The sequence below is a fragment of the Pimephales promelas genome, chromosome 9 (assembly GCF_988280905.1).
Source record: "Pimephales promelas chromosome 9, fPimPro1.hap1.1, whole genome shotgun sequence".
In the NCBI taxonomy this organism is placed as follows: domain Eukaryota; kingdom Metazoa; phylum Chordata; class Actinopteri; order Cypriniformes; family Leuciscidae; genus Pimephales; species Pimephales promelas.
Genome location: NC_142777.1, coordinates 316,321 through 339,144, shown reverse-complemented (window position 1 = coordinate 339,144; position 22,824 = coordinate 316,321). Strand labels below are relative to the sequence as shown.

Genomic DNA, 22,824 nt, shown 5'->3' with positions numbered 1-22,824 from the left:
AACACAGGAACAATGGAGACTATCGAGGGGATGGTGTTCCTGATTCTCGGTATGTGGTTGTTTTTAACTGCTAGACGGAAAAATGTGTTTAAAATGAGGCTGATGGCAGCAAAACAAAAATACTGCTAAAAACGTGTCTCGTGTCTCGTGACGCAAATCCAATGACGCTAGTAGTGACGCAGGGAATGACGATTCTGTCTGACCAATCAGTGATCTGCAGTGTTTCACGTCACATTTTAGTACCGGTACGGTACGCTTGGAACCTCAACAGACCTGGTACCATTTAAAGCGACCCGAAGCGAACCGTACTGTACCGTACCATGCAGTGGAAAAGAGCCACGAGTGAGCCGTACCGAACCGAACCGTACCGTACTATGCAGTGGAAAAGTGCCTCTAGTTGAATAACAGAGTTTTAATTTTGTTTGTTTGTGTTAAAAGGTGAACTTTGCTGAAATGTGTTGCTTTAGAAATCATGCTTTGCTCGCTGTTGCTGCTGTCAGTTTATTGACAAGCTAAATAAAGCTGGCTAGCATTGTTATTTAGTCTCTCCTGATAGAATCCCTTTCGTTTCTCTTCTTTCTCCATATCTTCCAAAGAAACTGCAGTTTATCGCTAAAATATAAACAAATACTAAGCCACACTGTCTCTCTCTGTCGCTATTTCTGGAATGTTTGGTTGCTCCTCTGTGAAGTTCTGAAGCATCTGGCAACCGATGGCGTCTCCTACAATCATGGCCGACCGGATCAGACCCAAAAATCAACCCAAATTGGCACGTGACTCATTTACATTTATTAATTTGGCTGACGCTTTTATCCGACTCTTCACTCTCAATATCAACCTGCAATAGAGTTCGGTCTCATCAACGTTACTGCGAAACAGTCAGACTACTTACCTGAACACTCACCTGTCTGTCATCCAGATCTCCAGTCATCACCAGCACAGTTTCTACTTCAGTCATTGCCAGCTAAGTCTTCATCACCTATCATCAAGTCACTAGTAGTGATGGGAAGTCTGGCTCTTTTCAAAGATTCGGGTCTTTTGGCTCAGCTCCTTTAGAAGAGCCGGCTCTTTCGGCTCACAAATGGCTCTTCATTTAGTATCATTTTTTTATTCAGTGTTTTAATAATAGCTTTATTTGTTTTGTCGATTTTTTCCGTTATAAAAAAAGTTGCTATTATTTAACACTTCAATAAAAATTCAATATCAGATGCCTCAGCTTGGATGGGCTGATGTGATTTCTCCTCTCTGTGATTATTTGTCCTGTTTTTGAGAAGTCTCCAGTATCATTGAAATGCAGCCAGATGAAGCTTTTTCAATTTCCGTTCATTTCTTCACTTTCTCCCAATGCGCTTGTATTTAAATCCGGCTCCTCCGCCTCTCTCTGTCACTCCATGTACATGGCCTGTACCACTACAAAAGACCAGACCACAAAGAAACACAGGATGGGCTTCCTCCTCACCCCGGGGAACCCAGTTAACTAACTTCTCACCCGCTTTCAAGATGATCAGCCGATCAAGGACTATGTAGAACAGTTCCTTGATCACGCGCATGAAGTACCGAGGAACGAGGACACACTATAGACCGTCTTTTGGCGTGAATTAGACGATCACCTGTATGAGCAAGTTCCTGCATCTGCAACAACAGGTTCCTTGAAGAGGTACTTCGAAGACGTTCAACGGTTAAGTGGATCGCCTTCTACGATAGAGGAAGCCATTTCAGAGACTCGTCCCACCGTGACCACCCTTCCAGATCTCCCCGCTGTTGCCCATTAACCATTCACCGTACCATCTGTCTGTTCGAGGGTTATGGTGATATATTTGGGAAGAATCCGAACAGTTTATTATATCACACCAAACACAATCAAACAACATTACGGACCAGAACGTGTGCAGATCCTATAAATATCATCGAGTATTGTAGGCTCTGTGAAACTGCTTATGTTTCTCTGTAAGTCACTTTTGGATAAATGCATAAATAAATGTAAACTATCTATGATTAGAAGAGCCACATAATGTCTTAAAACACGAAGAATTGAAATTGTGATATGATGCTGAAAGACAAATGAAGGTATTCTGAAAATCGTTTTTTTCAATAAAAGAAAAAGCAATGCTCTTAGGTCACACGGGTTCGGGATGATGTGAGGGTGATGATGAGATATTGTTAATTCTTGGTTGAACGATCCCTTCGAGCGCACTTATATAATCAGATGAAACACTGATAAAGAATAGCATGTCATTTGTGCAGTTAGCCAGTGTTTGTTCACTCAATGGTTTGCAGTAATTGTAAGTAAAGTGCTCTTTCTTCTTACTGTATGGGGTGACCCGGACACACACTAACACGGGGCTAGTTGTCACACACATGCTTTAAAACTTTCCACACATGCCAGCATGACTTATAAGTTACCATATTAAAACTATATATAATTTTTTTTTTTACCAAAATGAAAAAGGCTTTGGAAGATGTCACTGAACATTTATTTAACCATAGCAAAAGCACATTTCTTGCATTGTTAATTTTTTATGTTTTTTTTGTTTTTGTTTTTTAAATGAGACTAATCTGATATCATAATCTTGTTGAGATAGTTGTGTAATGCTGATCCTAGTTGGACAGACGGGGCATGTTGTCACACTGCGTTACAATGAGCCCCTATTAGAACTATTGTATTATGTAGTTATATTATAGTTATATTATATATATAAAAAAAGTTAATAATTGTATTTAATTGACAAAATATTTTAGTTTGTCTTGTACATTTTTTTGATTAGATAACATTTTAATCTGTCATATGGTCATAACCCCAAACATGGGGCATGTTGTCACATTTCACTTCTTGTTTTAGGGTAAATCAAGAAAAAAAAATACACACTGTATTAATGAAACAAAACCACATAATTGTACTAGACATGTGTGAAATTAATGTGGGACAAAATTGATTCACTAAACCCCAACTGGATTTACACAACCTGAGAAGGTCAGCAAGTGTTAGTTTGTGCCCGCTCTCCTCGACTGTACGTTTGATTGAATGATATTCTCACAAATAATAATCCATAACATTCACATGTATGATATATGCACATTTCACAAAAGATGCATGACATTACTAAAGCATACAAAAACACTACATACTTTGGGATGATGATGTGCACAATGAAATTTGACATAACCATGAAATAATAGTGAATTTGTGCATGTAAACAAAGGTTTGACATCACACACACACACACACACACAAATAAAACACAACATGCGGGAGGTGCAGTCAAAACGAAAAAGATGGTGAGGAGTTTCATTCAAATAACTTTTATTCCATCGAAACGTATATATTTAACAAAACAATGGTGACATAAATATACAGTTTTGAAAACATGAGCACATTCAGAGTGTGTGTGAGGACTGGTGTGTGTAGACGTGAGCCGGACACCGAACACACTCTCTTACTTCCAGCTCCAGGATCCTGAACTCCAGCAGCTCGTTCTGATCCAGCGTATCTCGAACCTCTGAGCGTAACCGCGTCTCACACTGCTCCAGCGATGCTATCTACCACACACACACACACACACACACACCGGACCAGTGTTACTGCTTGTGTTCGAGTGTGTGTGTATTAGAGGAATCGACGGCTATACCTTTTCTCTGAGCTCCTGGTTCATCCTAATGAGATTCTGCTTTTCCTCCGCCCACTTTGAGTCCTGTATCACACACACACACACACACACACACCGTTACACATTACACTACTAATACTTCTCTAACACTCCTATTCCTCACTGCAGACTAATCACACACACACACACACACTCATTCGTTCGTGTCAAAGCACAACAAATAATCAGCATGAAACAATCAGCTCAACATAAACAGAGCAACACACACACACACACACACACACACATACAATGACAGTTAAAGATGCAGAAATGGCTGATTTATTAGGCCACATGCACACATGCAGGAAAGTGCATTTCCATTTTTTCCAGGAAGAAAGTGAACGCATAAGCTACTTCTGGACCAAAGTGCCCTCTGTAGAGCGTTTGTGAGCCTTCAGTGAGATCGTGCTCCGTTAGATGTGCCCTTGTTCGCCCTCAGTTTTAGGTCATAGGTCAGGATGTGCCTCCTTCTCAAATCTAGGGTTACGGTACAGTATAAAGGAGAGACGCTATAGGCCAAAGCATTGATCTGATTCAAATATACAGAATAAAACCTGTATAGCTAATTGTTGTTAACATGCAAAGTAAATCTAAATAAATTTGACACAAGTCACATGACACCATATCGTCTCCGTGTAGCGGCCGCACACAAGCATGGCAGTCAGAGAGACGAGCAGCGAGGCCCATGTGACCCTCGTTCTCCTTTACCTGCCCCTTCTCTGCCAGGCTCCGCTCCAGGTCATCGATCCGGGCCTGACAGCCAATCAGCTCCGCCTGCAGCTGCTCCCGTGTCTGACGGACAGAGCAAGAGCCAATCAGAGAGCCAGCCTCGCCAGGTACACTCGACACGGGCCGCTTTTCAACTTCAAATCAATTACAAAATTTGGTAAGGAATTTTCTGAGGCAGGAACTTTCGGCCATGCTTGCTTCGATGCTGGCTGAGGGGCGTTTCAGTCTTGAAGTTCAGGTAAACTGGATCTAAACATTGGACTGATTGATGGAGATTTGAAGAGGTACTTCCCCCCAAAAGATGAAGATTAGCCCAAACTCTCCCTCAAGTCACCCTAGGTGTGTATGACGTTCTTCTTTCAGACGAATACAATCAGTTATATCAAACAATGTCCACATCGGCTCTCTTTACCCAGCGTTTTTCTCGCTAATGTCCGGCCACTAGGGTTGGGTATCGAGAATCGAGTATCGATTGGAACCGAGACTAACTTTTCGTTTTTCCCGGAATCGTTCAAAAGTAAAAATTTCGATTCCTAGTTTCGATATTCACAGTCCGCCGAGCGGAAGAAGAAACCGCTGAACACCAACGAAGAAGCGTCTCCCGGAAGTGTTGGCATAACCGCGCGAGTCGAACATGAGTAGCTTACGTCGGCGGTCCAAAGTGTGGCTTCACTTTTCTAAAAATAACGAAATCTCGGAAAAATGCAAAATTTGTGACAAAAGGAGTATTTTTACAGAAGGAGTATTTCCTTCAGAAAGGCCGTTGGTTAGCAAGGTTAGCTCAACTTTTTTGACCCCGCCTCTTAAAAGAATCGGAATCGAGAATCGTTAGGAACCGGAATCGAAACAAGGAATCGGAATCAGAATCGTTCAAATTCAAACGATACCCAACCCTACCGGCCACTGGTCAATCAAATGGACGAACTCGCCTGTGCATTTCCTGCAATAAGAGAATTATGGACTCTAATATCATTGTTTTTACAGAAACATGGCTGAATAATGCATTCCGGACAGCGCTATTGAGTTAGCTGAACGTAAGGTCCTCCAGGCCTTGACCAGAGGTGGAGGGTTGTGCATTTATAGAAATAAAGCTTGGTGCACAAACTCTGTTATCACTGGAAGACACTGCTCACCTAACCTGGACTTTCTTATGGTTCAGTGTAGACCCTTTATATCCTCAGAGAATACCACCGGACGCTAATGCTAAGCTTGCAATGAAAGAACTACACGCAACCATTAGCAAACAACAAAAAATTCACCCAGAGGCTGCTTTTACTGTTGCGGGTGACTTCAATCCCTTTAATTTAAAGATTTAAGCCCCTTTCACACAGAGATTCGGGAAAATACACGGATAATGTGACCCGGTGTTTGTCCTGGGATTGCTTGATTTGGGTTCATTCACACTGCCAGTGATTTGCCGGGATCTGTGAGTGCGTTCACACACAACCCGAAAAGACACATGACGTCAGGATGAGACGTGTAACGTACGCGTCGAAAACATGTACACGCTGTAACAGTTCTGAAAGAATGTTACATTTCTTGTGCTGTAATTCAACTCCCCGCCTCAAGGGGGAGCTATAGATGTTTCTTTGGGTAGGGCTATCCTTTTAAGAGAGACAAGTAAGAGTGTTTAGACAGGTATTGGCATGGCTTTGAGTGTTTGCTCAACTGAGCCGTATTTTGAGGAATCTTTTTGGTTCAACAGCTCAATGGAAGCTGTATATATTTTGTAATTTGATTGTTTATTATCAATGTTTTTTTTTTGCATATTTTGATTTGTATTTGCCTGTTTGTTTAGAGGGTTCTCTGTTGACTTCGTTCAATATGGACACTTCATCTGGACTATGTTGTGCTCTGGTTCTACACCTTTGTTGATTACGAGGACTGATGCTTTATGATTTAAAACACTTTCTGTTGGACTTCTACTCCGGGACTTCTAATGAACTTTTGGAATATTGGAACACTCACTTCTAACAAGAGCTACTTGTGATGTGATGATTTGCTGACAATTTTGATGTTGTGTTTATCTACAGTTTGGGCTTTTCACAAAACCATAAATATACTTAACTCTACTCTTGGATGAATGGATCCCCTTCATTTCAGTATGTGACCAAACAAGAGCGTTACAACGCGCATACCGTACACGCGCTGGTGAACGATCTCAGCTTCAGTGCGGATAGTGACGAGCTCCTGGTCTCTGCTTCGCTCCAGTTTGCAGACATTTCTGTTCATCCTTTCTTTGTTGATGACGAACACAAACTTTCTTTTAAGAGCAACAGAGTCGTGAGATGGCACGAGCGTCATCACTATGACACACCCCTTACGGCATTGGTCCTGGTCCTGGTCCTTTGGCCTTTATGATGGACAGATGCACTTTTATGATGGACAGATGCACTTTTATGATGGATAGATGCACTTTTATGATGGATAGATGCACTTTTATGATGGACAGATGCACTTTTATGATGGACAGATGCACTTTTATGATGGACAGATGCACTTTTATGATGAACAGATGCACTTTTATGATGGACAGATGCACTTTTATGATGGATAGATGCACTTTTATGATGGACAGATGCACTTTTATGATGGACAGATGCACTTTTATGATGGACAGATGCACTTTTATGATGGATAGATGCACTTTTATCATGGACAGATGCACTTTTATGATGGACAGATGCACTTTTATGATGGACAGATGCACTTTTATGATGGACAGATGCACTTTTATGATGGACAGATGCACTTTTATGATGGACAGATGCACTTTTATCATGGATAGATGCACTTTTATGATGGACAGATGCACTTTTATGATGGACAGATGCACTTTTATGATGGATAGATGCGCTTTTATGATGGACAGATGCACTTTTATCATGGACAGATGCACTTTTATGATGGACAGATGCACTTTTATGATGGATAGATGCACTTTTATGATGGACAGATGCACTTTTATGATGGACAGATGCACTTTTATGATGGACAGATGCACTTTTATGATGGACAGATGCACTTTTATGATGGACAGATGCACTTTTATCATGGATAGATGCACTTTTATGATGGACAGATGCACTTTTATGATGGACAGATGCACTTTTATGATGGATAGATGCGCTTTTATGATGGACAGATGCACTTTTATCATGGACAGATGCACTTTGATGGACTTAAAAACGGAAACGGCCATTCACTGCCATTATAAAGGAAGAGCCAGGACATGTTTTAATATAACTCTGACTGTATTCGTCTGAAAGAAGAATGTAATGTACACCTAGGATGACTTGAGGGAGAGTAAATCATGGGCTAAATAAACATTTTTGGGTGAACTATCCCTTTAAAATGAAATGTGTAAGAGAACTGGTGTGTGTGTGGTTATCATGCGCGTGTGTGTGTGTGTGTGTCTGGGGTGGCGCTCACCCTGCAGTGCCTCTCGGGGTCCAGCGGGCCGGCCGTCTCCTGCAGAAGTGCGTACGCTCGCTGTAGCGCCTGGTACTCGCGGGTCAGCTGACGGAACCGTAGCTCCGCCTCCTCCCGGCAGAAGACCTGCCCGACAACACAAGCTGTCAATCACATCATTTACCATCCACTCTTACCAATCAGGATTGAACTAGTTCAGCAGCTCCTAAACGTCAAAAACACTACTTCTCTGTTTGTCTGACCCATAGATAGTTTAGTATTGTGATATCTATATTTGTAGTTCAGGGCGAGTAATAATCTGATTCCATTCACCTATTTGTATGAGCATTTTGGCATATCGCATAAAAAATTGTTAAAAATAGTAAGAGATTCATTTGAAAAACAAGTGTCTTTTTACACATTTTATCTGATACGAAGACATGCACATAAACTATGATGGAAACGGAATAAATCCCAGTATGCACAGCATGACCTCAGGTGACTGTGCCTCAGCCTCAGCTTTGATTGGCTAACTGGAGAAACCAGCGGACCAATGGCATCGCAGCATCTCTAAAGTCGGTTTGGTGTTTCTGAAAGTCGAAGTGTGTGTCCAAAATGATTGCGTGTAATTCCCTCCAGAAGCGTCTCACACACACACGAGTGTTTCGTCCGACGCTCGAGACGGAGGAAAAACAGCCGATTGCAGAAAACCACCGTTTATTACTGATATTCTGATTAAGCTGCTCTCTTGAACACATGGGATGGAAACGCTGCTTTATTCACAAGTGTTTTATCCTATATTGCAATTCTGCACCTGGTAAATTTACTTTCAACACAAAATGTTATTTTTTTACAAGTCAAGTAAAATTGATGTACAAAGCAGCTTTTCAGAAAATCATGATATTCATCAAAGTATCCTAAAAATAAAATATATGATAGTTTTCACAAAAATATGAAACTGTTTTCCACACTGATATTAATAATAAATGTGTGTTGATCATCAGATCCTCATATTAGAGTGATTTCTGGAGGATCATGTGACACTTTACTGTATATATTCACATGGAAAACCGAATAATATTTCACAGTTTTACTGTGTGTGTGTGTGATCCGCTAATCGCAGCTCAGCTGAGCAGAAGAGTGTGTGTTAGTGTGTGTATAGTGAAGTAAAGCGTGACATACGTCCTCGAGGTCCTCTTCGGGCGTAGCGGGCGTGTGATCCGTGTTATATGATGTCAGAGACGACGTCTCCGAGTCGACAGATTCTTCATCAAATCCAAAATATGTCTCCACAACATGCCTCTGAAAGACAGAATCACATCATAAACCACTCCAGCTTTCACACACACCGAACGAGACGTGATGATGATCTCCTCAGCGTCCCTCAGGATCGCTCCTGATCCCAAACCTGCGTTACCGCACACGTTTCTTTCCGCAGACTGAAGGAATCGAGGTTGTTCGTTCCCACAGACGCTGAAAACACAGCGCCACTCGGTTCTGAACCCACAAGACTCTCACCATCGTGCTTGTAGGTCATCTCCTGACAGCCGGAGAAGTACAGACACACCAGCCCACACAGACACAGGAACATGCAGAGGTACAGCACCAGCAGGAAGTACTCGTTCATCCTTACACACACACTCGCCCCAGCAGAGCCACAGACGTGTGTGTGTGTTTCAGAGCAGATGTGTGTGTGTTACGGCAGTGTCGGGTGAGTTATAGTCCCGTCTGCTGACTCCTCCTCCTTAGCAACACTTCTAAACTAAAGCTGATCACCATCACAACATCAGGACCACACACACACACACACACACACACACACACAGGACATCCTCCAATGCTCCAGGAGAGGGTTTTGTCATTTTCAGGGGACCATTTTATATTTTATATGTAAATCCAAACACACACTCACTCGTGACGTCTGCGTATATAGACTGGTTCCTGTGGTTTTAGATGTTTGGTTGAGTTGTTTTTGACTGTTGTGAGAAGTCTGGAGAATGCGTGAGAAAGAAAAGAGAAAGCAAAGGTCTCGCGAGGCCAATTACTGAGCGGTGCTCGTCGGAGGAGGCGGTTGCTTAGAGACGCCCATCCCGAGAAGAGGAGCAAGCCGAGCGAGACGTGCGGATGAGGAGGAGGAAGAGGAGCTCACCTTGGGCAACTTGGTGTTTTTCCTGCGGTTCTTCTTGTTGATTATCAGCCTGTCCCGTTCCTGAAACACATCATGTAAAACACACACACACACACACCTCAGAGTCGTCACTCAGAGTGAGAATCAGTTCATTAGGGGTTGAACGACTTCAGATTTTTTGAAGTGACATCAAAGTCGAGTCGACGTCGACTAGTCGCTGACGTCATTCATAAAAACTCAAGAGATGTGACAGATTTGCCACAATTTGCACGTAATGAACAGAAAGTGACGCTGACAGCTCGTGATGGGGCCGTTTACACCTGGACACTATAAACGCATGACCTGATTTATCAAAGCGATTCCAGTTACACCTGCTCACATAAATACGTTTTCGCAAAATGGATATAAATCCGATCTTCAAACAACGCGCTATATGCAGATTTAACGGAGTTCACGTCACCGAAAGCAACAGTAATGAGCTGCATTTTACTGATCGTCAGCTAATTTCACAATCAAAGACCGCACTGAGAGAGACAGCACCCGAAGATCATTTTGTTTCTTTACTTTTAACGAGGATGATTGTGTGTTAAGCGTCTGTGACTTACTTTGACTGATTTACGATAGTTTCCCAAATAGCAAACTGACATCGAAACAACGTTGATCTGACATTGTTTTGCTCATCGAATTAACGTTGAACCAACGTCAGACACGTCATTCTTTCAAAACTAACGGAAAATCAACTTGAAATCAACGCGTTGTTTCAACGTTATGAAAGCAAACCAATTTTCGATTTTCATTTAGCTTTGAAGAATGCCGCGTCTGGGTTGCACGTTGGCTTTATGAGTAGATGCTCATCTGCGGTGCGTGTTATAGCTTCGTCATATCATGAATATAATAGCACAGGCTGCTCTCACATGTTTTATTTCAGCATTTTTGGGAGAAGTCCAATTTACATATGCGGTTTCAACAACCAGATGCCTTTACACGTGTCCAGTTTCGTCTGTAAAGCGGCCCAGACCTCCTCATGAAGTGGTTTGAGCGATTGGATTTAAATCCGTCTCCAATGCGTTTCGGAGGGCATTTAGCTTTTCACGATCGGATAGCAATCAGATCACAGAAACACGTGAAGTGGCCCGATGAACAGCCCGCTGTTTACATCATTTACAATGAAAAGAAAAACAAGCTATAAATTCACATCTGCAGGTTAGTGATGGATCTAAGTAATACCAAATAATATTCCTATTGATTACGGGTGAATTAGAGATGCATTAAATAAATATATGAAAAAATAGGCTAATGTTTGAATGATTTTAAGAGAGACTGCTCTCATTTCCCGGTAAAACAGAGAGCGTGCGTCATGCTTTTACTTTCGTTTTCAACAATATAGTGGTGCTACGTTAGTAAAGTATTCCCATACGCTTCATGTGCCAATGCTGCTATCCTGCTGCAATGACCCTCTGGACTCTCAGACTGATCTCATGAAGTAGCGTGTGTATGACACCCGAATTCGTATTTCTATGCCGTTGACTTAACGTTATATAAATGAATCTTTTCAGTATAAGTGTAGTTTATGCTCACCAAGACTGCATTTATGTATATGTCACGTTCTGACCCCAAACTGTTGAGGAGTGTGTTCCCGACCGCTGTAACATCAGTGTGTGTGCAAACACAAGTCATGAGGGACACAGAGAGACAATGAGGCTGTAATTCATTTCTAATTAGGCTTTGTCTTAATGAAGAAAACAAACTAATTAACAGACACAGCACTGATTACCAAACACAAGTAATTACAGGGCAAGGCCAATTAGAGATTGAGCACACACACACACACACACACACACACACACATTATAAAGCTGAAAGCAGGATACAGAAATATCGTACGGCTGGAACACACTACACGACTCTTCAGATCTGGACACTGGGCATCACACACTGAACCACTGAGGATCACACACACACACACACACACACACACACGCGTCCAGACTTTCAGTCAGAGCAAACGCAGCTTTGTTGCTGGAAGTTGTGTGGCAAATGAAAACAGTATGTGCCCTATCTTGCATCAGAAAACACCTGATCTGAAGTCAGCGGCGCGTTGCGTGTTCATTCAGATGCTATATTAGGAGCGCATGCTCGGCCATAATACAGAGAGTGAACAACGCACATACACTGATTCTCTCATACACACAGATGCACTTTACTTTTTACAAATGATACATTATTATAAGATGTTCAACAGATCATTGTTGTGTCCATGACGATGGGAAAAATAGGCCTAAAGCTTACACATTTACCCAAATTATTATATGCATGATTAACCGAGGCTAATTTGTGTTTGTCCCCAATGTCACGTCTCTTTCTTTCACGGCCCTGACGAGAACATCGATCTCCTCGACTGTGAAGCGCGTCTGGTAAACGCACCGTTATAATAGTATTGCGCCACCTCGTTCATCACGCTCTTAAAGAGAATGTGATATGACGCTCTGATTGGTTTATTTCACGTTACACCCAAACCACACCTCTGAATAATGAAGCTACTTCAGACTAGGGCTGTCAATATTCCTCTATAATACTATTCAAATTCCATTCCATATTTCATGTAATATTCGAATATTAAATGCTCAAATTCATTCTATTATTAATATTTATGACATTCTTATGGATCGCCAATGCCACTATAGCCTGTGGTTGTTGTTACACGTTCTGCCCACTAGAGTGACATCCCAGATAGCAAACTGACATTGAATCAACGTGGAAATATGACATCGAAACAACGTTGATCTGACATTGTTTTGCTCATCGAATTAACGTTGAACCAACGTCAGACGCGTCATTCTTTCAAAACTAACGGAAAATCAACTTGAAATCAACGCGTTGTTTCAACGTTATGAAAGCAAACCAATTTTCGAGTTTCATTTATCTTTGAAGAATGCCGCGTCTGACGCTGGTTCAACGTTAATTCGATGAGCAAAATCAACGTTGTTTCAATGTCATGAGAGACGTCGTTTCCACGTTGATTCAATGTCAGTTTGCTGTCTGGGATCTAACATTACTACAATAAACATTTAGGGCCGGTTCACATATCGCGTCTTTTGCGCGCTCAAGTTCGTTATTTCAAATGTAGGCGCGCGGTATGCGCGCTCATAATGGAAGCGACGCGGTCGCGGTGCAACGCGCTCGTTTTTTCCAGGCGCGTCCGCGCCGCATCGAGATAAAAACATCTCAACTTTTCAGAATGCCGCAAGCGCACCGTAGGTCACGTGACACGAACCAACCAATCAGCTTCCTCGCCATTTTTGTTACCTCTTCCTTGTCCACTCTGAAATAGGCTTTGGACCTCCCATTGTCCAGGCGGAGTTCCTGAATCAGCTGGTGAAATTCCCCATGGTTCTTGCGTTTTTGTAGTATGGGGTGCACCCAAACATTGCGGCGATTTTTTTTTTTACTTTTATGAGTAAATAAATCTTGTAACAGAGTTACAGCAAGGGTTTTTCGGTGGTGGAAATCCATTGCTGAAATTTCCTTCATGTAATGGAGAGCGCAGCTGATGGTTGCTTAGCAACGACAGACGCCTCCGGAGTGCAACCGCCCTAGCGCTTCTTTGGAAAAAGGAGAACGCGTGCGCCTAGCGTTTTCTACGCGTTTTTAGGCGCGATATGTGAACGGCCCCTTAGATTGCTTTCTTATTAACAATAAAAAAAACTTAACAAACACGCGTGCATCGATATTAACTGCCAGCTATACAGCGTGCTAACCTCGAAAATACAGCTGTATTCTAATAATAACTTAGCTCACCTTAGGCTATTAGATAGGCTCCTTGCATGCTGGATAATAACTTTTTTAAAGCAGGTTCTCCGACATTGACAGCGCTGTGTTGGACTGATCTGTGCAGCGGTGTTGCAACATAATCAAGACTTCTGCGTCAACATACACGACACTTTCAAGTCAAGTGGCCTGTTATCTATACGCATTTGAGCCATTTCGTGAGATCAGTCTGCAAAGGGAGAGAGAGCGCGCGGGACTGGCTTTCGCACGGCACTCGCAGGGTCTCGTTCTCTCCCTCTCTGCCATGCACGCGCCGCAGTATGTTCTTTCCCGCTCTAGATTCCGGGAGATTTTAACTAATTTGCGAACATCAGGGAGACGCTATCAATATGCGGGAGACTCCCGGATCTTCCCGGATGTCTGTATGGGAAACCTAGCCTAACAGCTTGGATAACGTGCACAATTGTGTTACGATTCAAAAACTTTATTGTTCATTAGACGAAACAAAAGCATTTCATTTTCAAATGCGTGTAAGCCACGAAAAAGATTGCATATATAGATATATTTTTTTTTTAAATATATATAAAAGCAATATTCGAATAGTAACTTCAGCATTCGAATAGTATTGGTTTTTAAATATTCGAATTTCGGAATTCGTTCCAACAGCCCTACTTCACACCAACCCCTTTTAGATTTGCATCGAGCGCAAGAGTCGTTTATCCCGCCAATAAAATAGTAACAGCGCCGACAAAGTTACTTGCGTTTCAGATGGTTAAAATAGGGCCCCATGTGTTCTAAAATCAGCTCAAAATATCCCACACGTCACAAAAACGCAATCTGTGACCATCATAAACTACGTCCTGTGAAATCTGTCCACTTAAATCGGCAGTAACCAGCGTCAGCTTGTCCTGACTGTACATCGGACAAATGTGGTTCCAGCCTTTATTGAGTGCTTATTATTGAAATGTTCATTTGCTAATCATTTCTGTCTTTGTTAACCACTAGCATCAAAGCCTCACTTTCCATTAGCAAATGAAATCCTGATGTCTACAAGCTAAGTTAGGTCCCAGGTGCACTGAATGAAGGTAAATATGTTGCGGATCAGGTTGGTGTTCACGAACCTGCGTGAGCTCGTCGATGGCGCCGCGCTGCTCGCTGATCTGCAGACGCAGGTACTCCAGCTCCTGCTGCTCGTGGGTCTGACTGAGGTCCGTCAGAGAGGTGTGCCTCTTCAGGACGCCCGGCTGCGGGTTCTGGTGGGATTTCTCCTTCTGAGGGGACACAGCGAGAGGAGATCAGCTTAAGCACAGTACGGCTACACGGAAATGATCCTCAGTGTTTCTCAGCTCGCCTGCTCTGCGTTCTCTCTGCTGAGCGTCTTCAGCTTGTCCTCCATGCGCTGTAGAGTCTGCTGCAGCTCTTCGTTCTTCTTACTCAAGCGCTTGTTCTTCTCCATGAGCGGCTTCATCTCTCCGTCGGTTTCCCGCACTCGTTTCAGCTGTACGGCAGAGAGAGACGGATCTACGTCAGGCCTGACACAACACAAGACTTCTCCAACAGATATTGAAAACAAAAATTTTTCTATATTTTAGCCACCGGTTACACGTGGTGCCGTGACCCGGATGAGAGTGAGGTTTAGGGGGGTGAGTGTAACGGAGGCCAGCTAGTAGTTGCTGTGCGAGTAAACCTCACTCCCCTGATCTCAATAAGGCTCTAGCGACAGACGCTTATAGCTACAGTCTTTAGCCTCCTTGTTAGAGCGCCTGACTCTCATGCCGGAGACCCGGGTTCGAGGCCCGCTCGGAGCAGGTCGAGTGGGACCCGGGTGTAGGGGTTACACATGGACAATCCTCACAAAGATATATGAAGGAAGCTTGTTATTGCAACTTTTTCTCACAATTGCCTTTTTTTGCTCACAACTGATTCTGTAAAGTTATTAATGCTGAAAAATAATCTGAATTGTGGGACAAAAGGTCGAAATTACCTTTTAGATTTTTTTATTCCGTGTTGAAAACAAGCTTCAGGAATAATATCCTATTAGATAAACTGTTGAACATTTGCACAAGGTTTTATCTCAAGCTTGTGTGTGTGTGTGTGTGTACCAGTTCGTTCCTCTCATCGGACAGCAGTGTGTTCCTGTCCTCTAGTTTCCTGATGACGGCCTGCAGCTCAGCGATCTTCAGCTGGAACCGGCGCACGTCTCTCTCTTCCACTTCCTATGAACGGAGAAACATGCTTGATTGTGTGCTGGTGTGTATGGAAAGGCCTCATGTTCCTGTTTCTGATCCCAGAACACACCTGGTTACTGGCGGAGTCGGTGTTGTCCCCGAGGGAGGGCACCATCTCTCTCTTCGGACTGCCATGATGCCGCTCCGCCTCCACCCTCTGCAGCAGCAGCCGCTGCGTCTGCCCCGCCTGCACACCCAACTCCCTCTCCAGCGACTGCACCACCCGCTCCCTGCTCTTCAGCTCCTCCACCTCCACACACACACACACACACACTTCACTACAGGCTCTCTGGGCCAATTCACTAACTCCCCTTCCTGCGCGTCTACTACTGGGCTGAGTCTACTTCAGGTGAGGTCCAACCGAGCATTGAGCTCGTTACTAGTAATGCACTGATTCAGAAACGTTGGCCATACACTGCTGTTCAAAAGCCCGGAAACGGCACATTCAGTCTTATAAAAATCCAGTTTTAGTGTGGGAATCTAAAACTTCTGCATATGAATTACAATTATCAAAACACACATCATTTATTATTATTATATCATAATTTATAACCATTCAAACTAAATTGCCACACCTTTCTCTTTTAGGTCAGTTGTTTTTACATTTTTTACATCGAGTTAGATTTGTCTCAAAAAATACTTTGAAATAAAATACTATATTTAGCCTCTTTCCTGAATCTCTCACACACTTTCAGGTCTGACTTTTTTGTTGGTAAATTTGAATAAGACACTATGAACATAATAGACATAACAAATAAACTGCATCTAATTACCAACAGGCCAAGCTTGTGTGGAGCTAGAGCTCAAAGAGCAGTGGGGTCAGTGTGAAGGGGAGCGTTTAAAGGGATACTCCACACCAACTCTGCTGCCCCCTGCTGGAGGAGCACCGCACACTGACCGACTCTGCTGATCTACCTGAACATGCAGAACAGGAAAACACTGACATGTTTCACTCATCAATGAGAACTTACTGCTCTGATTGGTCAGATGACCCGGCCTGTTGTGATTGGTCTACTCTGCTCTGATTGGTCAGATGACCCGGCCTGTTGTGATTGGTCTACTCTGCTGTGATTGGTCAGATGTTGTGATTGGTCTACTCTGCTCTGATTGGTCAGATGACCCAGTCTGTTGTAATTGGTCTACTCTGCTCTGATTGGTCAGATGTTGTGATTGGTCTACTCTGCTCTGATTGGTCAGATGACCCAGTCTGTTGTGATTGGTCTACTCTGCGCTGATTGGTCAGATGTTGTGATTGGTCTACTCTGCTCTGATTGGTCAGATGACCCAGTCTGTTGTGATTGGTCTACTCTGCGCTGATTGGTCAGATGTTGTGATTGGTCTACTCTGCTGTGATTGGTCAGATAACCCAGTCTGTTGTAATTGGTCTAATCTGCTGTGATTGGTCAGATGACCCAGTCTGCTGTGATGGGTTTACTCTGCTGTGATTGGTCAGATGTTGTGATTGGTCTACTCTGCTGTGATTGGTCAGATGTTATGATTGGTCTACTCTGCTGTGATTGGTCAGATAACCCAGTCTGTTGTAATTGGTCTAATCTGCTGTGATTGGTCAGATGACCCAGTCTGCTGTGATTGGTTTACTCTGCTGTGATTGGTCAGATGTTGTGATTGGTCTACTCTGCTGTGATTGGTCACATTCACAAACAGCAATATTACACACTGCATTAAAGGCAATATCTGAAAGTATCTGAGTTATGTCTGTGTAAGGTTAACGTTCGCCATTCAGAGTATGAGCGTGAACTGACTTCATTCATGCCTTCATCTTACCAGTCTGCGTATCTCCCTCTCGCTCTCGCGCTTGATCCTCTGGATCTCCTCGTGATGGGCCTGATGGGCGACTCTGAGATCGGCCGCTCGGGCCCGGTCCGCCTGCAGGGCGTTAGCGAGCGCCTCCTCCGCCTGCCTGCGCGAGGTCTTAGCCTCCTGCAGCTCTTGCGCGAGTCTGAGCTTCTCCGCCTCGTAGCTCCTGCGCACCTCCTCGCGCGCCTCCTCCTTCAGGGCGCTGCGCAGCTCGCTGCTGGCCCCGTCCCGTAACACACACACCAGCGCCTGCAGCCGGGCCAGCTCGGTGTCTCGGAGCCGCGCGCCCCGGGCCAGCTCCGCCTCGTGCTGTCGGGACAGGCTCTCGCGCACCGACGCCACCTCGCGCTGCTTCTCCTCGTGGAGCTTCACGCGCAGGTCGGTGAGAGCGACCGAGTGCTTGTGCTGCTCCGTCTCCCGCTGGGCCCGTAACTCCTGCAGCCGCTCCCGTAACTTACACACCTACAGTACACACCAACGACAGCTCCACATCAGCTGAACTGAATCTCCATCACTTCTTCAAGTCCCACTTTATATTAAGTGGCTTTAACTACTAATGTACTAACATTGAAATTAATAATTTGATTCAATGAACTTAAACATGTTTTTACATTGTACTTATATTTTAAAAATGCCAGCATTTAATTACAGCTGTAATTAATTCATGTAATAAAATTATTTATTATTTTTAAATAAAGTTTATTTTCAAGTTTTTCTTTTCTTAACCCATTTAATGTTCTTGAATGATTTCTCTTTAAATTAACTCTCTTTAAACCACTGTGTGTTTAGTGTGTTGTATAAATAAACGTGCCTTGTCTACATTAAGGCATTAGGTATATTCTCTATAAAAATGCCCATAGTTCTCCCATACCCTCATCTTGTATATGTTGAACTGGTCAGTGGTTTCCCAGTAGTGCACTGCTAATCTGCTAAACATCTCACAGTTTCACACTGACAGTCTGTCTCAGAATATGTTTACACTCCTCACTAACAGACACCCAGTAAAGCACACACACACACACACACACACACACATCTGTTCAGACTCCACACACCAAGTCATTTAAAACACTCTGGTCACATGACATCATAACCTTCAGTGTTTTCAGACAAGTTTGATAACCTCATGTATCACTAAAGTTTTCCTCGGCTAAAGACGAAGCTGAGATATGCATCTTACACCGGTACAGCGTGAGACGTGATGTCTTCAGACATGTTCTAGTCTTCCGCTGGCCTGAACACAGATGTTCTTTCCTTAGACTTGCATTACACTGAAAGTATTTCAGTATTTGGCACGTATTCTCTGGTCTTTGTTTCCAGCGTTCGCAAAATGCCTTCATATTCCGTCAATATTTCATAAGCTTCAGGGTTTTATAATGGTTCAGAGACCAGTGGTGAGAAAGCGATGAGCTGGAAGGAATGAAATGTTTCTGAGAGTTGGCCAGTTCCAGAGGCACGTTTGCATCATTTGATTGTGTAAAATAAATCCCTCTAATTGTCTAAACTGCCACATCATTAACAATGTTTCTATGTGCAGTTTGTCATCATATAACATGAGACGTCGTCTTTTTGTCTAATATCTGTACCTAACATTAGTCGTTCGCGGTCAAAACACTGGTGTAAACACAGTTGGATGTCGCGATTTTCAATGCCCAGAGCCTGTTAAACTTGAGCCAATCAACCCCGTGACGTCAAGTGCAAAATGGCGGCGAAAGATGCAAAGTTTTTTCTTCTTTTCTTCTAAATGTTTACATTTGTAATGTTCCTTATATAATTGTTGATTATATTGGAAATCTATCTTGTAAATCATGTAAACTTGATTCACTGCTTCATTTCCCCTTTAAATCCGATCGAAATCTCATGTGCTGGGCCTTCCCTCTCTCCTGTGGTGTGTGTGTGTGTGTGTACCTTCCCTCTCTCCTGCTGCAGCTCGTGCTGTACGTCGCTCAGTCTGCTCCTCAGCTCTTCATTGGCCTGTAGAGTCTCCGCCTCTGGTTTCCCGCGGCTCTTCTTGGGGGGCGGGGCTAAGGTGGGCGTGGTCGCCGCCATCCTCACGAAGGAAGGTTCTCCAGTGGAACCTCACGCCAGTCCCGCAGTGCCCGTGGAGATGGAGCCCGGCGCCGGCATCCTCCTGCCGGGAACAGAGTCAGTGCTCAGCCTTACACAGCACACACACACACACACGGGCCATGTGTTCACTGGAGTCTGGCTCCTGAGTGTGTGTGTGTGTGTGTGTGTGCCTCCATCTAGTGGAGCTTCATGCTACTGCTTTACCACAGATGGAAGTGTGTGTTTCATGCTCTACTCTTCCGCATGTGAACTGTCCCACTTCTTTACACCCAACTACTGATCGCTCTTACGGGAATATCCCGATGGGAATCTGATCTCCTGTCGAGGGACATTTCCTTTCAGTCCGGACAGAGCGCTGATCAACTTACAGACACTTATGATGTCGTATGTGTATCACATTTTGTGAAGATATTGTGTCTGAAACTAAAGCTGTGCAAAGCCCTGGGCATCTGAACCAGAGGAGAGCTGTGTTCATAGCGGCAGTACTGTGGGATTAGGAGACGGCTCAGGGCGGACGTTCACAAGGAAAAATATGATTTTACAGAAAAGAGAGAAGGCAATTTTTTAAAGTCCCCCTGCTGTCAATCATTGTATCCCTTAAAAATCATCTTTGATCACCAAAATAACATATTTAAGTTTTCTCCTTTTACAAATTTTTTCATGCCTTAAAATATCTTGAATGTAACTCGACACCCTCGCCTCACTTAGTATGTGCGGCGGTTCTATGAATATGCAAATGACCCCGCCTCCACTCACTCAGAGATCCACTGGTTGTCGATCACTCGTTGATCTGATTGGTTACAAGGTGGTTTGTGACGTCAGAAACACCAAAGTGTGTTTTTGAGACTGTCTTTGGTTCACTGCAGTTTTAAGGAGGAAATACTCAGCAATGCTGTCCACTTATCAACGCACACACGGTGTGTGTTAAAGCGGATTAAACACACCACATACACACATAAACAACATTAAGAGATGGATTTACAACTGACTGATTTTCGTCTTCTGGAAGATCATGCTCTCCACTAAACGAGTCTCTTTCACACACACACACACACACAGCGCCAGGACGTCCAGGCCGACTGCAGATACTGTGAGAAACATCAGATCAGATCCCGAGGGAAAGAAAGCCTCGTCGGTGTCTTCTGCAGTTTAAAGGAGCTAAACTATCAACTCTTCTCCTTAAAAACAGACTAAATATGATTTTACAGCACAGACACCAGGGTTATTATTGTTTACATGAATTACCTGTTAAAAATAACCAAAAAACTGAATAAAACTGAAACGAAAAGTAATTAAACCTAAATATGCATTCAAATAAAAACTAAAACTTCATCACAACAAAATCACACAAAAAAATGAAATTAAAATAAAAAATGATAACTAAAAACTAATATTAACTAATATTTCTACAAACTATGATGGTATTTAAATCACAATAAAATAAAAAAAACTCATGAATATGAATGACCCTGCATTAAAATATCACATGTCGTGGCATATTTGCAAACAAACTGCTTTCCTCAGGAATAAACCTCCACAAATACTACATCTTAAAGTCATTTAAGCGTCTATACACTGTCTCCAAACGCAGATTTAGAAGTTCACCAATACTCTACTTTTGGACACAGAGCAAACTCTCTCCGAGTCTGAGCGAGTCGTTTCTGCTGACCTCTGACCCTGCGAGCCTGATATCGCCAGAGCTTCATCTGAGCGGGCCGATCTCAATCACGTGACACTGGTATTAGGAGATCCAGTGAAGAAATCCATCGAATTCGCCTCAGAATTAATAACATCATCGCCAGGAGATCCAGTGAGAAACACTCAGAGTTCTGTTATAAACCACAGATATCAGACCAAACAGCGCTGACGTGGAGACCAGGAGGCTTTCAGTCCACAGATCAGCAACATTCACCACGGATTTAGGATAATGTAGTAACTAAGGGGGGTACACTTGTGTCACAGGAGTGTTGCAATACATTTTTCTCCTTAACCTCTTGCTGTTACTATTGGCTAAGCACAGAATAACAAAAAACACTTGTGTGTCAACTTCAAGCCATCAGAACCGAACCGAAAACTGTGGATAAAACCCAGGTATGCATTGAACCGTGGGCTAACTGTGTTGTTGCATCCCTAAAAACAAAGGTTTATTTTAGTTCAGATTAACATTTGAGGGAAGCAATTGTATTAATAATACCAAAATAAACCAGCGTAATGTTATCAAACTCCCATGGTTACAGTGAGTGTTATACAGTAAACCCAGGGTGGTGTTGCTGATCTGTGGACACTGGATAGTTCATTCATGGCACATGTTTCTCCTGGTTTCCACGTCAGCGCCGTTTGAAATGTGAATGTTTCTCACTAGATCTGGCAGCGATGTTATCACTTCAGTGGTGAACCCAAATGTTTTCTTTAGTGGATTTGTCTGTGTAGTAACAGTGATTGAGATCGGCTCGCGCTGCATTGGTCCAAACTTATCAACGGTCCGCCAACCACATTTGGTCCGCCTACATTACATTTGCCATTTGATGTTGGGCAATGACGTCTCTTACATTAACCCTAACCCAGGCGGGACGCGCCAACATTTGAAATAACAAAATTATGGTCGGCATGAAAAAATGACCCAACGAACCGTTCGGTTTAAAAATGCGTACGGAAAACCTTGTACTTAATGGTTCAAAACAAATACGCGTCTCGTTACACTCCCAGTTAAGGGTTAATCTTCTGAAATATTGTCCCTTCATGGAAAGGGTGTGACTGCAGTCTAAGTGGACGAGAAGAGGTACGGGAACCACTGATCTATGACATCGCTGCATGCGAAACCCCTTTTGGAAGCTGTATTTTTAAAGAGGATCTGTTCTGCGAGTCTTGATGTTGTTTCAGGCTCTCCTAGAGCAGGTTTTCCAGCCTGAATGTTGATTATTCTCCTCATATTCTCCATTGTTGCGGCTCCTCTCTTCCCAGTCTGTCAGTAACGCTCTGTTCACTTCCTGTCTCTATGAAGCCCCTCCTCCTGAAAGCACACTGT

General features: G+C 43.2%; 1 protein-coding gene across 2 annotated transcripts in view; it reads right to left on the bottom strand.

Moving 5' to 3' along the window:
* Positions 1-22,824, bottom strand: part of jakmip1 (janus kinase and microtubule interacting protein 1) — a 30,644-nt gene that overhangs the window by 6,085 nt on the left and 1,735 nt on the right. The window contains exons 2-13 of one of the 2 annotated variants that reach the window (XM_089134644.1): positions 19,638-19,860; positions 17,697-18,191; positions 15,982-16,161; positions 15,786-15,899; positions 15,035-15,181; positions 14,805-14,954; positions 9,937-9,996; positions 8,970-9,089; positions 7,809-7,934; positions 4,356-4,439; positions 3,627-3,689; positions 3,439-3,537 (exon numbers count right to left, since the gene is read on the bottom strand). In XM_089134644.1, the coding sequence (XP_088990770.1) occupies positions 3,439-3,537; positions 3,627-3,689; positions 4,356-4,439; positions 7,809-7,934; positions 8,970-9,089; positions 9,937-9,996; positions 14,805-14,954; positions 15,035-15,181; positions 15,786-15,899; positions 15,982-16,161; positions 17,697-18,191; positions 19,638-19,778 (1,779 nt within the window). In that variant the 5' untranslated portion in view covers positions 19,779-19,860. The remainder of the gene's footprint in view (positions 1-3,438; positions 3,538-3,626; positions 3,690-4,355; positions 4,440-7,808; positions 7,935-8,969; positions 9,090-9,936; positions 9,997-14,804; positions 14,955-15,034; positions 15,182-15,785; positions 15,900-15,981; positions 16,162-17,696; positions 18,192-19,637; positions 19,861-22,824) is intronic. The other variant, XM_089134645.1, reaches the window with a different exon arrangement.